This window comes from Pyxicephalus adspersus, chromosome 4 (assembly GCF_032062135.1).
Source record: "Pyxicephalus adspersus chromosome 4, UCB_Pads_2.0, whole genome shotgun sequence".
NCBI classification, from domain to species: domain Eukaryota; kingdom Metazoa; phylum Chordata; class Amphibia; order Anura; family Pyxicephalidae; genus Pyxicephalus; species Pyxicephalus adspersus.
This window is the reverse complement of record NC_092861.1, coordinates 24516810-24531689: the sequence shown is the minus strand read 5'-3', so window position 1 is coordinate 24531689 and position 14880 is coordinate 24516810. Positions and strand designations below refer to the sequence as shown.

The 14880-nt window shown below is 41.0% G+C and overlaps 2 protein-coding genes across 2 annotated transcripts in view; one reads left to right on the top strand and one right to left on the bottom strand.

Annotated features, from left to right (window-relative positions):
* Positions 1-10633, bottom strand: part of LOC140328186 (EARP-interacting protein homolog) — a 53352-nt gene extending 42719 nt beyond the window's left edge. Inside the window, exon 1 of the mRNA XM_072407572.1 lies at positions 10475-10633. Coding sequence (XP_072263673.1) covers positions 10475-10516 — 42 coding nt within the window. The 5' untranslated portion in view covers positions 10517-10633. The remainder of the gene's footprint in view (positions 1-10474) is intronic.
* Positions 10634-10704: 71 nt separating this feature from the next.
* TRAPPC12 (trafficking protein particle complex subunit 12) overlaps positions 10705-14880 on the top strand; it is a 73058-nt gene continuing 68882 nt past the window's right edge. The window contains exons 1-2 of the mRNA XM_072407570.1: positions 10705-10789; positions 13455-14668. Coding sequence (XP_072263671.1) covers positions 13460-14668 — 1209 coding nt within the window. The 5' untranslated portion in view covers positions 10705-10789; positions 13455-13459. The remainder of the gene's footprint in view (positions 10790-13454; positions 14669-14880) is intronic.

The window sequence follows — 14880 nt, the reverse complement described above, 5'->3', positions numbered from 1 at the left end:
ATTTCTGGGGAGAGCATTGTATTCCCTATTGTGTCTCCAGGACAAGAAGAAGGAATGAAGGGAAATCTCCTCAATGGACAGCTGGCAAAATTACAAGCGTTTTAAGTTTTATCCCCTCGCTTTTCTATATAAAACAAGAGTTTTATTCACACAGATGAGTGCAGTGCTCAACCCAGAAATGTTTGTAAGCTGGGTAGGAAGAAATTCTAGGTGGGTGGAAGTCCCTGAATTGTGATCCAACTCATCACCTAACCACCCAAACACAGCCAGGTGGTTGCCGAAAAGTGCCGGGTGGTGCACCCAGCTAAAAGGGTCTGGGGAGAACACTGGAGTGCATGCATTGTTATGGAAAAGTGTAATGGAGAACAACTGCTGGTGCAGCCCAGTGTTCTACCCAGTCCCTTTTAGCTGGGGGCACCACCCGGCTGGTTTTGGGTGGTAACTGAAGAGTTAGGTAACAATACAGGGGCCACCACCCACCTACAGCTTCATCCCACCCGGCTTTACCACTGCATCCACTTTTGTTCCTTTCAATGTAAGGAACATATGGGAGGTGGTGGTCAGCAAGTTGTAAGCCCTCTATACCCTCCTATAATACACTACAGTTGTACCCAGAAAATACATTGTTATAGCAAAAGCACAGTAAACCTGTCTCAATACTCTACAGAAAGGTGTCTGCAATCCTGTTAGCAAGTCCTAATGTGATCACCGTTTCTGGTGCAACAATGCGAATTAATCTCTGTATTACCCCAACACTGAGCTTACAGCTCTAGAACCACCAAAAATTGCGTCAGCCAAACTTGTCCTGTTTCTTTACAACATCAGAACCCAATGCAGCCATTCCCACTCTCAGCCTGCTCCTGTTCAACCCAGAATTTTTTTTAAGCCAGGTGGGAAGAGATTGTAGGTGGGTGTCAGCCCCTGTATTGTGACCCAACTCTTCAGTAACCACCCAAAAACTGCAAGGAGGTTAGTGAAAAGTGCCAGGTGGTGAGCCCAGGTAAAAGGGGCTGAGGAGAACACTGTTCCAATTTTAGCCTGTCTGTATACAACAATGCAAATGGTTTACAAAGACATGCATTGTATTCTTTGAAAACAACTTTAGAATGTGTTCATTGCTTATACTTGTCAAATAAAACATTTCTTCTCTTTTTCTTGCATACTTCTAAGGAGTAAACAAAAGTTACTGTGGCACCTGACTGCTTTAAAATGAGTGACAATATATACAGCCCGGGGTATTTAAACCTCTCCATCACAATCATATAAAAGGCACAGGGACTTGAAATGTGGCTAAGTTATTGCACCACAAAGCACACAAGTGTTGCATCGGAGGACAGAAAGTCTCAGATTTTATTTTTCCAAAGAGAAGATGAAATGGGCAATTAGTCAGCGCTGCTCAGACGTTTTATCATCCTCAAGTTTTTTTTCTTGGGTGAAAAGTTATACTTTACTAAACAAGCGTCTCATCCAAATGGAAGTCCCAAAGAAACAGGTCAAGTGGGAATCGTCAGTAAACAAGATATTAAAAACAATGATATTACACGTCGATGAAAAAAAACACGGATTCAAGAACACAGAGCTTGTCTGGCGTCTTTACAACTCTGACACAGCATTCAAATAATGTTGTGTATCACAGTATTTTATTACAGACTTGGTTGTGGGACTGATAAAATGACACCCTAGGTGTTATAGAATTAATCTCACAGGTAAAAATGAAGATGCTAATAAACCACCTGAAATAATTTAGCTTTCCCAACATGGGGGCAGGGAAAATAATTGCTCAGAAAGCAGCTGATCCACATTCTGAGCTGCGTATTTTGATATAGCGAGACTCCTAACAAGCATGTCTCATAATCTGCAGTTAATTAGCACCGTTAAGGCACCAGGAGAGTAATGTGACAAGCACAGGATGAAAGCCGTCTCTGCTCGGAAGACAAAGAAAATTCACTGTCAAGGGCCACGTTCGGCATACGGCGCCATAGGTTTCCAGTCTTTGTTCCCAAGGTCACAGCAAAATGAGAAGAAAAAAAATAGAATCTGTTAAATGATGCAAACAAATAACTCAAAAAAGCAGAAGGAATTGTCTGTTATATTTTGCCTGCGGATGACCATATTGGTATTAGGTGGCAGAGAAAGGCTGGGGTGGCATCTGGATATCACAGCCGGCTGTTATAAAGGAAGCCTTCACATGCTTTAAGCAGTGGCACATGTTCAGTAATCCCATATTCTAATTCACTTAACTTGAAGAATTTCATTTTTTGATGAAACATGTTTGCATCGCTGTTTCATATTTCTAATGGATTTATCAGCAGTCATTGGGTTGTAAAGAGAAATCATAAAGAAGTATAGTGGTTTAGAGGTTAGTACTTCGGGCCTTTGCAACTCTAGAGGTCCCAGGTTAGAATCTCAGCCAGGACATTATTTGCATGGAGTTTGCAGGTTCTCCCCGTGTATGCGTTTGTTTCCTCTGGGTACTCCAGTTTCCTCCCACATCGCAAAAACATGCAGTTAGATTAATTGGCTTCCTCCCAAACCTAACCCTAGACTGTGGCATATGACTATGGTAGGACATTAGATTGTCAGCGCCTTTGAGGGACAGCTGGTGACATGTCTATGGACTACAGCACTGCGTAATATGTCGGCGCTATATAAATACTGGATAATAATAAAAATAATACATTTATTGCAGAATCATTAGGGTTTATTTACTTAAGAGTAACTAAACCCGTAATACTCGCCTGTCCCTGTTCCACTGAGGGTTCCTCCATCTTCTCCCTTCTTGTCTTTCTGGAGATTATCTTGGGCCATCTTGATTGGCCAAGCCAGGATGACATAGATAGCAAGAGAAGCTGGGATTGCTGGGTATCCTGGCCATCAAATCTAAGCTGCGCATACCCAGCTCTGCTTTTATTATAAATATCAAGAGCACTCAGACAGGTAAGAGGGATTATTGCACAAGGGACATTGCCTGTCCCTTTCTGCAATAATGACCTGTCTGACTGTGAATTTCTAAAAGTGGAACTTTAAAGTAATAAAGTGGTTTATGCTGTTCTCTTTAAAAGGGAAGTATCCCCCTGCAGTGAATGCGGTGACAATTTACTTTTCCAAAACAAATCCCATCATTTGTTAGCAAATGTTTTCAATCCAGGACCAGATTCATTAAAGGTTTTCTGGATCACCCAGGTTCACTGATGAAAGTGCCTTGGAGAGCTTTAATAAATCATGCCCACTAGCTTCATAAAAAAACGATGGATTCCAGATACAGTGTCTGTATATCATGAGAACACCTTGACCTGCTACCATTTAAGAAGTAGCACAGAAGTAGTCGGCACGTATGATAGCAATGCTGACCTTAGATAAATTCACCTGCTGTTGAATGTTTATTTGAACGTTTTTATATATATATTACAATGTCGTCAAACATCAGGTATAAATTTTACTGCCATCGTGCATTTTCAATTCTAGAGGTGACATTCACACAGTTTTGTCCTAGACAGACATGTCTGGTAGACTTACAACCAGTAAAAGGCAAAGAAGACAGCATTTCAAACTTTGTTTGAAGGGGGATTCCTTAAAATAACTTTCAGGTTTTAGAGAACCCCTGGTATAATGACTATAACTTCAGACATTAGTGTGGTGTACAGATATTGTACGCACCATACAAAGAAACAAGGACACCAAACACAATTTTTATAAAAAAATTTTCAGTTAAAATATTCAAACATGAAGGGCCATTTCAGACCTGCGGAACACTGCAACAATCTGCCATGGGCTCAACATAACTGCACCGCCAAAATCGATGTTTAAAGATTTGCGTCAAAGCCACCGCCGAAGTCATGTGCAAATGTGTCGCCTGCAGTGCTTTATTGCCTCTACAACAGCAACATTTGCTTGGGAGCAGAAAACTGCACAGTTTTACACCACAGGTCTTAAGTGCCCTAACAAGTACAGCGTTCTCCTGGCACTGAGCGCACCTCACTTTTCAGTACCAGGATGGTTACTGATAAGTTGGATCACATTACAGGGGCCACCATCTCCCTGCAGCCTATTCCCACCCAGTTTGAAAACAAATTCCGAGGAAAATACTGAAGTACTTTTACACAATGTACCAAGAAGTTTTTAGAAGTGCTGGTACCTGGAGCCGCCAGTGCCACCTGCCATGTCTGAAAACTGGTAAGTTCTAATTGGGTAAAGCTTTACTGTTTATAGGTAAAGTTGCAGTTTGCCCACATTTCTATTGACACATCATTAAGATAGGCTGCCTTACTGGCCAATAAAAATCAAGGGGGTGAGCAAACTCTGGAACTACCAGGAAGTTCCACTTTAAATTAAAGAGAAACTAAACTCAAAATTAGAAATGTAATTATGTATAAGAATCACTTTTCTGTCTTTAAAGTATACATATCAAAGTATTGTGCTGAGAGAAAAGAGAGGATTCTCCATGGTGTGCCTGGCCTAAAAATTCCTCTTTCTGACTGGCCGCTGCCAAACTGCCCTTTCTACTACACTCCAACCTAAACACTGCCCATAAATCAACATATCCATTCAATGATTCAACAGAGCTAAACCTTTTATTTGGAATCACAAGAGCTGAATTCATTAATAGAAGACGTCTTACCATCCCTATAGCAATATACGGAAAACACTACAGTTGACAAGAAAATTTTCCGGTTCAACTAGGAGTATACTCCAAGGAGAGCATCATACTTCCATGTGATAGACTAAGGGTGTATTTGGGACACACTCGCATTGGATAACTACCAGCACAGGAATCACTCTGGCGCTTTTATTAACCATCTTCCACCGTTTTCAAGAATTTTAGGGACTAACATTCAGTTTGAATAATACTAACATTTTCCAGTCAGTAAGGTCTACATGTAGTACCATGGGTATCTCAACCACTGTCATTCACTGAGTATTTTAGAAACTTACCTTCAGCATACACCAATCATTGGTCTCCAAAGTGCCCCGAGGAAGCCCTTTGGAGCGAAACGCGTTGGGTACTGAGACTCTTTTTGGTGACTTCTTTTATTTAAATTACTGTTTATCAGTTTGACACTAATTTTCAGCATAGTAGGACTGTGTTAACTAGGTTTGAGTGCAGTAGCACTACGTTTAGTTTTTAGTTACTATAAGTATTGAATAAATACATTTGTTTCTTTTGTACAGTGGATACGTGCCTGTAAAAGCCTCTACTCTACTCTATTGATTCTACATGTAAAGTAATGTGCTGCCTGGTATGCGAGGGTACCCACACACTTCTCTACCTACAGGCTTCTAGCTGTATATCTGCAGTGTGAGATCTCAGACACTGCTGCCTCGGAATGCTAGTTAAAATAGATATGGTGACTTTAGTAATGTGCTGCTTGCTGTAGAATCTGTTTTACATACCTCCTTACTTTTACTTTATTTCTGTATTTGAACATGCTTATGTTGATAATGTACCCATTATGTAAAATTGATGCATTTGTATTATTTACATTTTTATATTTTAAGAATATTTTGTTCTATTTGCTATGATTTTCATCATTTTTACCGTTTGCTAAAATTTGTTTAGACTATTAATAAAACTTAATTATTATAAATTGAATATTTTTATATGTTTTGTAGATCTCAAAATATACCCGTTAAAGCAGATATTCTATTCTGCCAAAAGTGTCGGGTCAACATCTTGCTTGAGATCATATGTTATTTTAATATGGTAAATTGTTGCCTTTAATGTACAATAATAAAGTTTGCTGGCATTATAGATTTGAATTTAGGATTGACTACTGGTAGTCCCCGGGTTAAGGACATCCAACATACAGACGCCTCCTAGATATGAACAGGTGCTGCCCCGCTCACTCGTGTGTAGAACAAACTTGAAGGGGAAAGGGGGCGGTTTGCATGACTTGCAGAACAAATCTGTTGCTAAACACAGCTGAGGTTGTGGGTGATTTTAGGGGGTGAGCTCCTTCTGCAGCGTCTTGTAACTTTTTAATGATCGAGACAAATTCTGCAGTTGTTTCTTTTTGCATATCAAAGCACAGCTTGCTCCAGAGGTAAATGAATGTCTAGGCTCCATGTGAGACAAACATCTGTCCTAACTGCATTTAATAAAATAATGTACCTGTTCTGACTTACATACAAATTCAATTTAGGAGCAAACCTACAGTCCCTATCTCTATGTAACCCAGGGACTACCTGTATATGATGTCCCACTTTTGTATACTTTCTCTCTTTACCTAATTATTTAAGGAATGTGGCATCAGTATGGATAGTTCCCAATAACACAATCCTCAATTATGTTGTGTAATTTATTATTAAAAGTATATTATAAAATTAATACACAGTTCCCTAATTTGCAGTTTTGCTGATTTTCAGCCAAGTATGACAGCCCCTTTCTCCTTTGGGTGCTATTAGTATTTCTTTATACTTCTACTTAATTCACTATGGATCTGTTCTATGGATTTGGAAGCAATTATTGCCTACCTGGAGTCAGGATTGGCAATAATCTGACTGCACAACCCTGGATAGGAGGCAGCAAAGCCCCATTTGTGTACCAGGATAGGCAATGCCATGCTGACTTTATGTGGTATGTCAGTAATGGGGAACAGATCAATATTAGACATGAGCCCATTGCTTCCACGCACGATTCCTTGGCATACATGAAAATAACGTTCAGACAAGTTCTATGTTCCTGAATGTATGTCTCTTCTCTTTTTGGACATGTAATATCATTGTTTTATGATTTGTTAACAGACGATTCCCACTTGACCCCTTTCCTTGGGACTTCCATTTGGATGAGATGCTTGTCTAACTGTAACTTTGTACCCAAACAGGAAAAAAGAAAAAAAGCTTAAGAATGATAAAACGAGTGGTGCAGACTGATTGCGGATTTCATAGAAAATAAAATCTGAAAGTTGCTGTCCTCCGATGCAATGTTTGTGTGCTTTGTGGTGCAATACCTTTTTCCACATTTTAAGTCCCTGTGCCATTTATATGACTGTGATGGAGATATTGAAATACCCCGGGCTGTATATATTGTCACTCATTAACATTGGGGGCTAGCAATCATTCTATATTATGAGATCTACAGTGTAAAACTCACAGCAAGTACAAAATAAATTTAAAGCAAACCAATACATAGGACTTATTTAGGCTAGGTGGGAAGAAGCTGTAGGCAGGTGGTGAGCCCTGCATTGTGACCCAACTTTTCAATAACCACCCAAAAACAGCCGAGTGATTACTGAAAAGTGCCAAGTGGTGGAGAACACCGGACTTTGTGCTGTTCCATATAAGTTTGAAAGAGTCAAGAAAACATATTTCTTTATATTGAATGTTTCTTTAAGTCTAGAAAATGTACCCAATAACTATAAAACCCAGGAAATCTATTTTTATATCACAACCATAGGGATTCCCACATCCTAGATCCGATGATTGGAGTCTTTACCCATTTGCTCTGGTTTTGATCCTTGATAACATGTCAATTTTTCCAGGTGTTCATTTTTTTGTTGAGGATCAAAATCACAGGGACAGCATTATCAGCACTTCTAATATTGTGATAATAAAATATTTTGGTTTGGCTGTATTAGACTGTTTTAGGGGTTAGTTGAGACCTAGGCTCTATTTACATTGTAGCACTCCAGTAAGACTCATCCATCCGTCCCATCGCTCCTCTTCTGCTGCATCTCCTTGCAGATCTCTACATTGGCTTCCATTTCACCTTAGAATCAAATTCAATTCCTGTGCTTTGCCTTCAAATCCCTCCACAGTAATTGCCCCACTTACATTTCTGGCCTGGTAAAAAAAAAATACTCCACTAGCCACTCTCTCCGCTCCTCCAATGACCTCCTAATGAATTCCTCACTCATAACCTCATAACATGCACGGCTCCAAGACTTTTCTAGAGCTGCCCCAACTCTCTGGAACGGTCTTCCTTGTTCTTTTTGGTTTGCCCCTACCTTCTGCTTATTTAAAAGAGCACTCAAAACACACCTTTTCAGACTTGCCTACCCATCTTCTTCTGTCTCTTAAAACCCTCACTACTTCCCACCACTACATATCTCCCCTCCTATGGTGTGTTAATTCCCCCACCTCCTAGATTGTAAGCTCTTCTGGGCAGGGTCCTCTCCTCCTGTGTCACTGTCTGTATCTGTCTGTCATTTGCTACCCCTATTTAATGTACAGCACTGCGTAATATGTTGGAGCTATATAATTCCTGTTTATTAATAATACTAATAGTAATAATAATAGCAGTGCAGTAACTTGCACATCACTGGAATACATGATAGCACAGGTCGGTATGATGTGTTGCTATTTATTCCGAATTACACCACAATGCATTATCAAGGAACAGTGCACTATTGCACATTACCCTGCATAGTAGTAAACTACATTTAAAAAATGTTCTTTCCCTGCTTTAGGTGTGTTTCAATGTATTAGGCAGCCCATTAAATTACACAACATGTTACTTGTAGAAAAATCCTTAAAAGATTTAAATAGCACCAACATATTACACAGCGCTGTACATTAAATAGGGGTTGCAAATGAGGCTGACAGACACTGACAGTGACACAGGAGAAAGAGGACCCTGCCCTGAAGATTGTTTCCATTGACAGAGATTTAACACGTACACAAGTTAGATTTTTGTTGTTGGAATAATCTTTCAAAATCATTTCCAACAACAAAATACTGAACGAGCACTGTACATACAACACTGTCCTACACTATGGAGAGGAGGGGGGACAGACATAGCGGCACCCCACTGCTCTCTCTCTCTCTCTACTTCCCTTGCATTACGGTCTTCATCACTTGTGGATCTCCCAGGTCATGGGATGAACGCTGTACACACACCAGATTCTCATCCGATACCAGCCCTGAGGTGATAATCAGACGAGAATCATCTGACGTGTGTACCTAGCCTTACTTCTAAAAAATGACTCCAATACTCAGAATCATTGACTTGGCAGATGCTAAAAGTAAGAAAAAAAAAACACAGGGTTTCTAATCGAGGCCAAAATACAATTCAGCAATGGCAGCCTCTATGGCTCTATCCGCTTCCGGATCCATATAAAGCAAAGTACTGAGTACCAATCAAAGCACAGGGCCATAAACATCCCATGCAATCCGCACCAGCCAGGGCAAAAGGGTCCTACAGGTACACAGGTGCAAAACTGAACCCCAGGAAGATGGAGGATATTCCAATGAACACAGTTAAAATTAATAAATTATTATTACTAAGATTTATATAGCGCCAACATATTACGCAGCGCTGTACATTAAATATATTTTAAAATGCAAGGAGACCAAATACCAGAATATATCTGGGTATGATTTTTGGGAACCCCTGTAAAGCAGAGGTCAGCCAATCAGGTGTTCTACATGTGCTAACAAGGATCCAGAGAGCAGAGATCAAATCTCTTAGATTGTAAGCTCCTCGGGGGATGGTCCTTCCCTTCTTCTGGCACTGTCTGTATTAGTCTGTCATTTGCAACCACTATTTAATGTACAGCGCTGTGTAAAATGTTGGCGCAATATGAATAAACTGTTTAATAATAATAATCAGTCTGCCGATGCTCATTCATCATCCAATCATGAACTGGGAATAGGGATATGATCAAGTTGGTCTGGCAGCCAATCATTAAGCTGAAGTACTGTCATGTGATGTAAAGGGGGTAGAGCCTAACTCAGCCATTCATGTTTTTTGAACACACCACTTTCTTCCCAACAGATGGCTGATCCTCCAATGTTATGTGCACTCACTGACCAATTGACATAGAAACACATCCAATAGGAAGCTTCCACATCAAACAGGCAGACACCTAGCAGGAGAGATGGCCCAGCACTGGCATATCACATGACCATGACATTCATATATCACTGTGCTCTCTGTCTCATCCCAAATTATTTATCATTCCACTTCTAAACTTCAGCTACAATTTGTCCCCTAGGGGGAGTGGCTGAGCAGTTTAACAAAAGTCAACTGGGCAGGGCTGACACCACTCAGCCCATTAAAAACACTATCGAGAACTGGGAATCTGACATTCACTGGTAAAAAACTGACAATCCCTGGTAGGAATCTGACATTCCTTCAGTCATTCCCTGGTGGGAATCTTCCAAATCCATGTGTTTCAATGGCAGTAATTGATTCCCCCCAGTGAATGTCCGATTCACTGCTTTATACACAGGGAGCTATGTGTTGTCAGCCCACAAAATGATAGGCTGAGCACATTTCGGGTATGATAATATGAGTTCTGTGCTTGGAGGGTTATTAAGGAGATAAAACATGGGGGAATGTCCATTTATAACTCACGTGTACCTAATATCTGTATTTCTGCTCGTCATAGTCAGGGTACCTGGAGGTGCTGAAATAAAACTATTTGCCATGTAAAGCTCCTACAATATGTGCATTGCTGGGACCTGTAGTCCCATTCATTAGAGAACATAGGCCCGATCTGTCAGGTATGATAGAGAAGCAGATGAAGTCACACACCTGAAACTCCAGGCCGTAGATTACTGGGGCGTCATCCTCCATAGCACCTTCCAACTGTCAGTGCAGCACCTCCTGCTCCTAATATTCGAATCCTGCTCCTAATATTCACTGCAGTGTTGTGTCTCCTCTCAGCTTCCGTACACACTCTTCTTCCTGTTTGTCAACAGTGTTCGCGTGTCAATAAAGTTCATTCATGGTGCTGCGCATGCGTAGAATGCTTGGGTAAGAGTTCGCGCGTGTGCAGTTAGTGCCGGCAGTAGCAGAAAGTGACAGGAGGGTGAGCAGGCTGGTGCTGTCCTCGGGGCCGGCTGTCAGGTGAGCTGGGGCCACGGGCAGAGAATTTCCGTCGACGCGGGGACCCTGTGTATGCTGACACGTAGAGTCACTTCCAGGATATATATATTTATAATATATATAATATATAATGGTATCAGGGATGTAAAACGCTGTGAGATACTATAATGAAAAACCTGACAAGATAAGTGTTTGCTTAAAGTAGCCCTGTCATGAAAAAAATATGGAGGCTGCCATGTTCACCGCCTTCCACAAATATTGCTAGGTTTCTGGCTGCCATGGCGATCCTCTGCCCACCAATCACTTCACTATAATTGCTATGCAGATTAGGTGTTTTGACTCCACCCACCTGCACACCTGTTTCAGGTAAGTCCTTAAAGCATTCCAATCAGAGGGTCAGAATTATAGCCAGGTAATGTTCATTTTCAGAGGGAGGGAGGTCTGTAATTATTAATTAACAGTATATAGCGCCAACATATTAAGTAATGCTGTACAATAAATAGGGGTTGTAAATGACAGACAGTGACACAGGAGGAGGAGAGGACGCTGCCCTGAAGAGCTTACAATCTAAGAGAATGGTAATGCCTTCTGCCATAGATCTGTCATGACAGGTGCCCTTTAAAGCAGATTCTATAATAAAATCCCTGCCTGGTATATTTGTGAAGCGATAGATGATGTTCATCCTGTAATGAAGATACTTACTGCCTGCCAGTAATCTTCTTATCTAACTATACCGAGCTGAGTGCATGTGTGTTACTGGCAGGATCAACATGTACATGGGCAGCCTGTCCAAGATACCGGGAAATGCTGACTGCTGCATGTGCTGGAGTTACATCTTCCCAGATTCCCCGGATTCGATCCAATCCAGACACCAATCTTTGGTGGCAACACCGACCTATTGTACTGTATTTGTGGAATGGGAGCGTTGTAAACCCTGAAGTAGAAAGGACTACAGGACACCTATCTGGGTTCTGTAGTTCAGGCTCCAGGTTGTTCTCATTGTGTGCTGTGTTTTAAAAATTGCATTTACATTTTTGTGCAGCACTCCACACGGTACAGAAATGTTGTGCATGCAGCACAGGACGCAGCAACATACAGCAGTGTTCAACACATCATTTTGTTTAAGCTGGGTGGGAAGAAGCTGTAGGCGTGTGGCTGCCCCTGTATTGTGACCAAACATTTCAGTAGTCACCCCAAAACAGCCAGGTGATTGCTGAAAAGTGCCAGGTAAAGGGGGTTGGGGAGAACACTGATACAGCTGTGTGTCCTTGCACTGCAGTTTTCCCAAGAGGTGCCATTAGGAAGGAAAGATGACCCAGAGCACCAACGCTTATCATTGTCTTGGGTTATGGCACACCTTGCTGGATCACCCAGGTTCTCCCATTATAGTCTATCTTCCCCAGGCTTGGAGAGCTTTAATAAATCAGACACATTATGTGGACAGAACCCACTTCCGTCAATATTCCTGCCCAGTCAGACGCCTTACAATAATTGCAGACATGTACCATAGACATGACGTGTGCAAACTGGCTGCATGAGATCAACAAATGGGGGTAAAAAATGCAAAAACAAATATTGAAATGAATGGAATTATAAAAATAAATGTTATACAGTTAGAGCCAACGTATGCTATCAAGTGTATGAAAAAGTCTAACAATGTTCTTCTTATATTTTCTCTCTTTCATTCCATTAATATGGGATTGAAAGAGTTTTATTACATTTGTTCAACAAATGTAAAATTTCCTGTTGATTCTGCCAGTGAGCTGATAACTTCCTGTGCTCTCTGTCTGTGTTGATGATAATCCGTAAGTGGTTCATTCCCACTAGTGTATTGGGAGCAAACCTGGAATGGATTTCTTAAATCATTCACTATTTTTTGCCAAATGTTTTCAGTCCTGCAGATCCAATCCTGGGTTGCTGGATCACCCAGGTTCACCCATGGTAGTTTACCATTTCCAGGTTTGGAGAGCTTTATTAAATCAAGGTCAATGCAGGAGAAGTAATAGAAGATAGGAATAAGAGTGTTGTCACCTTATGCTGGATGTACCAAGACAAGGGCCTTTATGTACTGCAATATTTTAAAGTTTGCTCAGACTGAAAAAAAAATATACTGAAATAGACTGAAAAATAAAAAAATAGTAAATGGTGAAGGCATGTTTCAGCTGAGAGTCACTGCTTAAAGCAGAACTAAACCGTATTTATATTCACCTGTTCTAGTTCTGTTGCTAGTGATGCCATCTTCTTCCTTTCCTCATTACGATCTTTGGCCATCTTGATTGGCTGGGCCAAAATAATATAGTTCCCACCCAGGAATGCGAGAGTTCATTCATTTTTGACAACTGCAGGGGAAGCCGGTATGTGCTGGGTTTCTGGTTTTGACTGATCAAGAGGGGCGATCAGGCCGGTAAGAATGCATTTTGTAGAAAGGACATTGCCGGTCCCTTTCTATAACAAAGCCCTGACTGGTCGCCTGGTGGCTACACTTTATTAATTTTTCAGATTTGGAGTATTTTGTGTTCTGGCGAGAAGAGATAAGGGTTGGGGATAGCAAGTGACTCATTTTGTTTTCTACCCCTTTCTTTCTGTACCTGTCCTTTTAGTTTATTAAGCAAATGGTAACAATGGTACTGTTCCTGACAGCCTGCTTCAATCGCAAACACCATGCTAATTTCTTTTCTCTTTGTAGGAACAATGGAGAATCCAGATAACTGCTTAGAAAATGACACAAAAGAATCTCCCACCAGCATGGCTCAAGCTGACTTTTCTAGACTCCCTTCAGATAAAGCTCCACAAGTACAGGAGGAAATCCTTCTTCATGAGGAGACCATTGATCTTGATGCTGACACCTTTGAATCTGAAGAAAATGTCACCCTGTCCGAAGATTCTGGAAACCTGCTGGACAAACTCAATGAGCAGATGATGGAAAGTGTGATCATCTCTGACTCCCCAAACATCAGCGAAGATGATGCTGGAGATCTTGGATGCCTTCAGGATATTGTTGATGAAATTGAGAGTAGTGACACCATACGAATTGGTCACGACACAGATAAAGAATATAATCAAAGTGTAAATAGCAAGAACGGTTCAGATTTAGATGTTAGTCCTGAAAACTCTGCTTCAGACAAGTTGCCTGTGAGTGACACATCTACCCTAATTCTGGATCAGCCAAATGAGATGAATGAGGGGGTCATTAGCAATGTACAGACACCAGAAAGTGAACACAAAGAAGAGTTAGTTAGTCCAGTCATTAAAACTTCTCAGGCTGAGGATAGCATCCCAGTGTGCACCATCTTCAACCAGGCTAATGCACAACAGTCCTTCTTAGTTCATGATGGTTTTGAATCTCAAATGGTTAAGTCACCAAGCTTTGGAATTGAATTTAAAAACACTTTAAAAACTCAAACACAAGTTGTCCAGCCAAGTCCAAGCTTAAGCAACTTTTTTTCTGATAATGGGGGACCCAATTCCTCTGCATCAGACTTCTTTGATTCCTTCACCACCTCTTCCACTTTTATCTCGGTCAGTAATCCAAATGCAGCACCTTCTGTTGCTGAAGTAAGCCCAGCACCTATAACTCCAGATTCAGCCAGCTCTCAGAACCTCCCTGCTGTTAATTTTTTTGTGGGTAATAATTCTTTAGATTCAACGGGCTCGTCGGCTACTCTGGAAATACCTCAGTCCCCAAAGCCCTTCTCACAGATCCAGAGTGTGTTTGCTGGAAGCGATGATCCATTTGCCACTGCCCTAAATATGAGTGAGATGGACAGGAGGAATGATGCGTGGTTGCCTTCTGAGGAAACAAGAAACATTCTAATCTCTGTAGCAATGCAGCAGTATAACCCCGTGTTTATCGATAAGGAGAAGCTTACCATGCCAGGGTTAAAGTTTGATAACATTCAGGTAAGTAGTAAAGGTGTTAAAGTGGCATTGTCTGTGGCCTAGAATGGTGTCTTTCCTTTTGACTTGAATGGAAGTTGGAAATCTTAAATTAAATGGGAACTTTGGGAAATAGGAATGCCTTTTAACATGGGCATCTCACATGTGTGTTTGTTATTCTATGTTTTTCTAACAAATATCAGACACCCGTATTAATAGTCCTGTTTTTCTTTCTA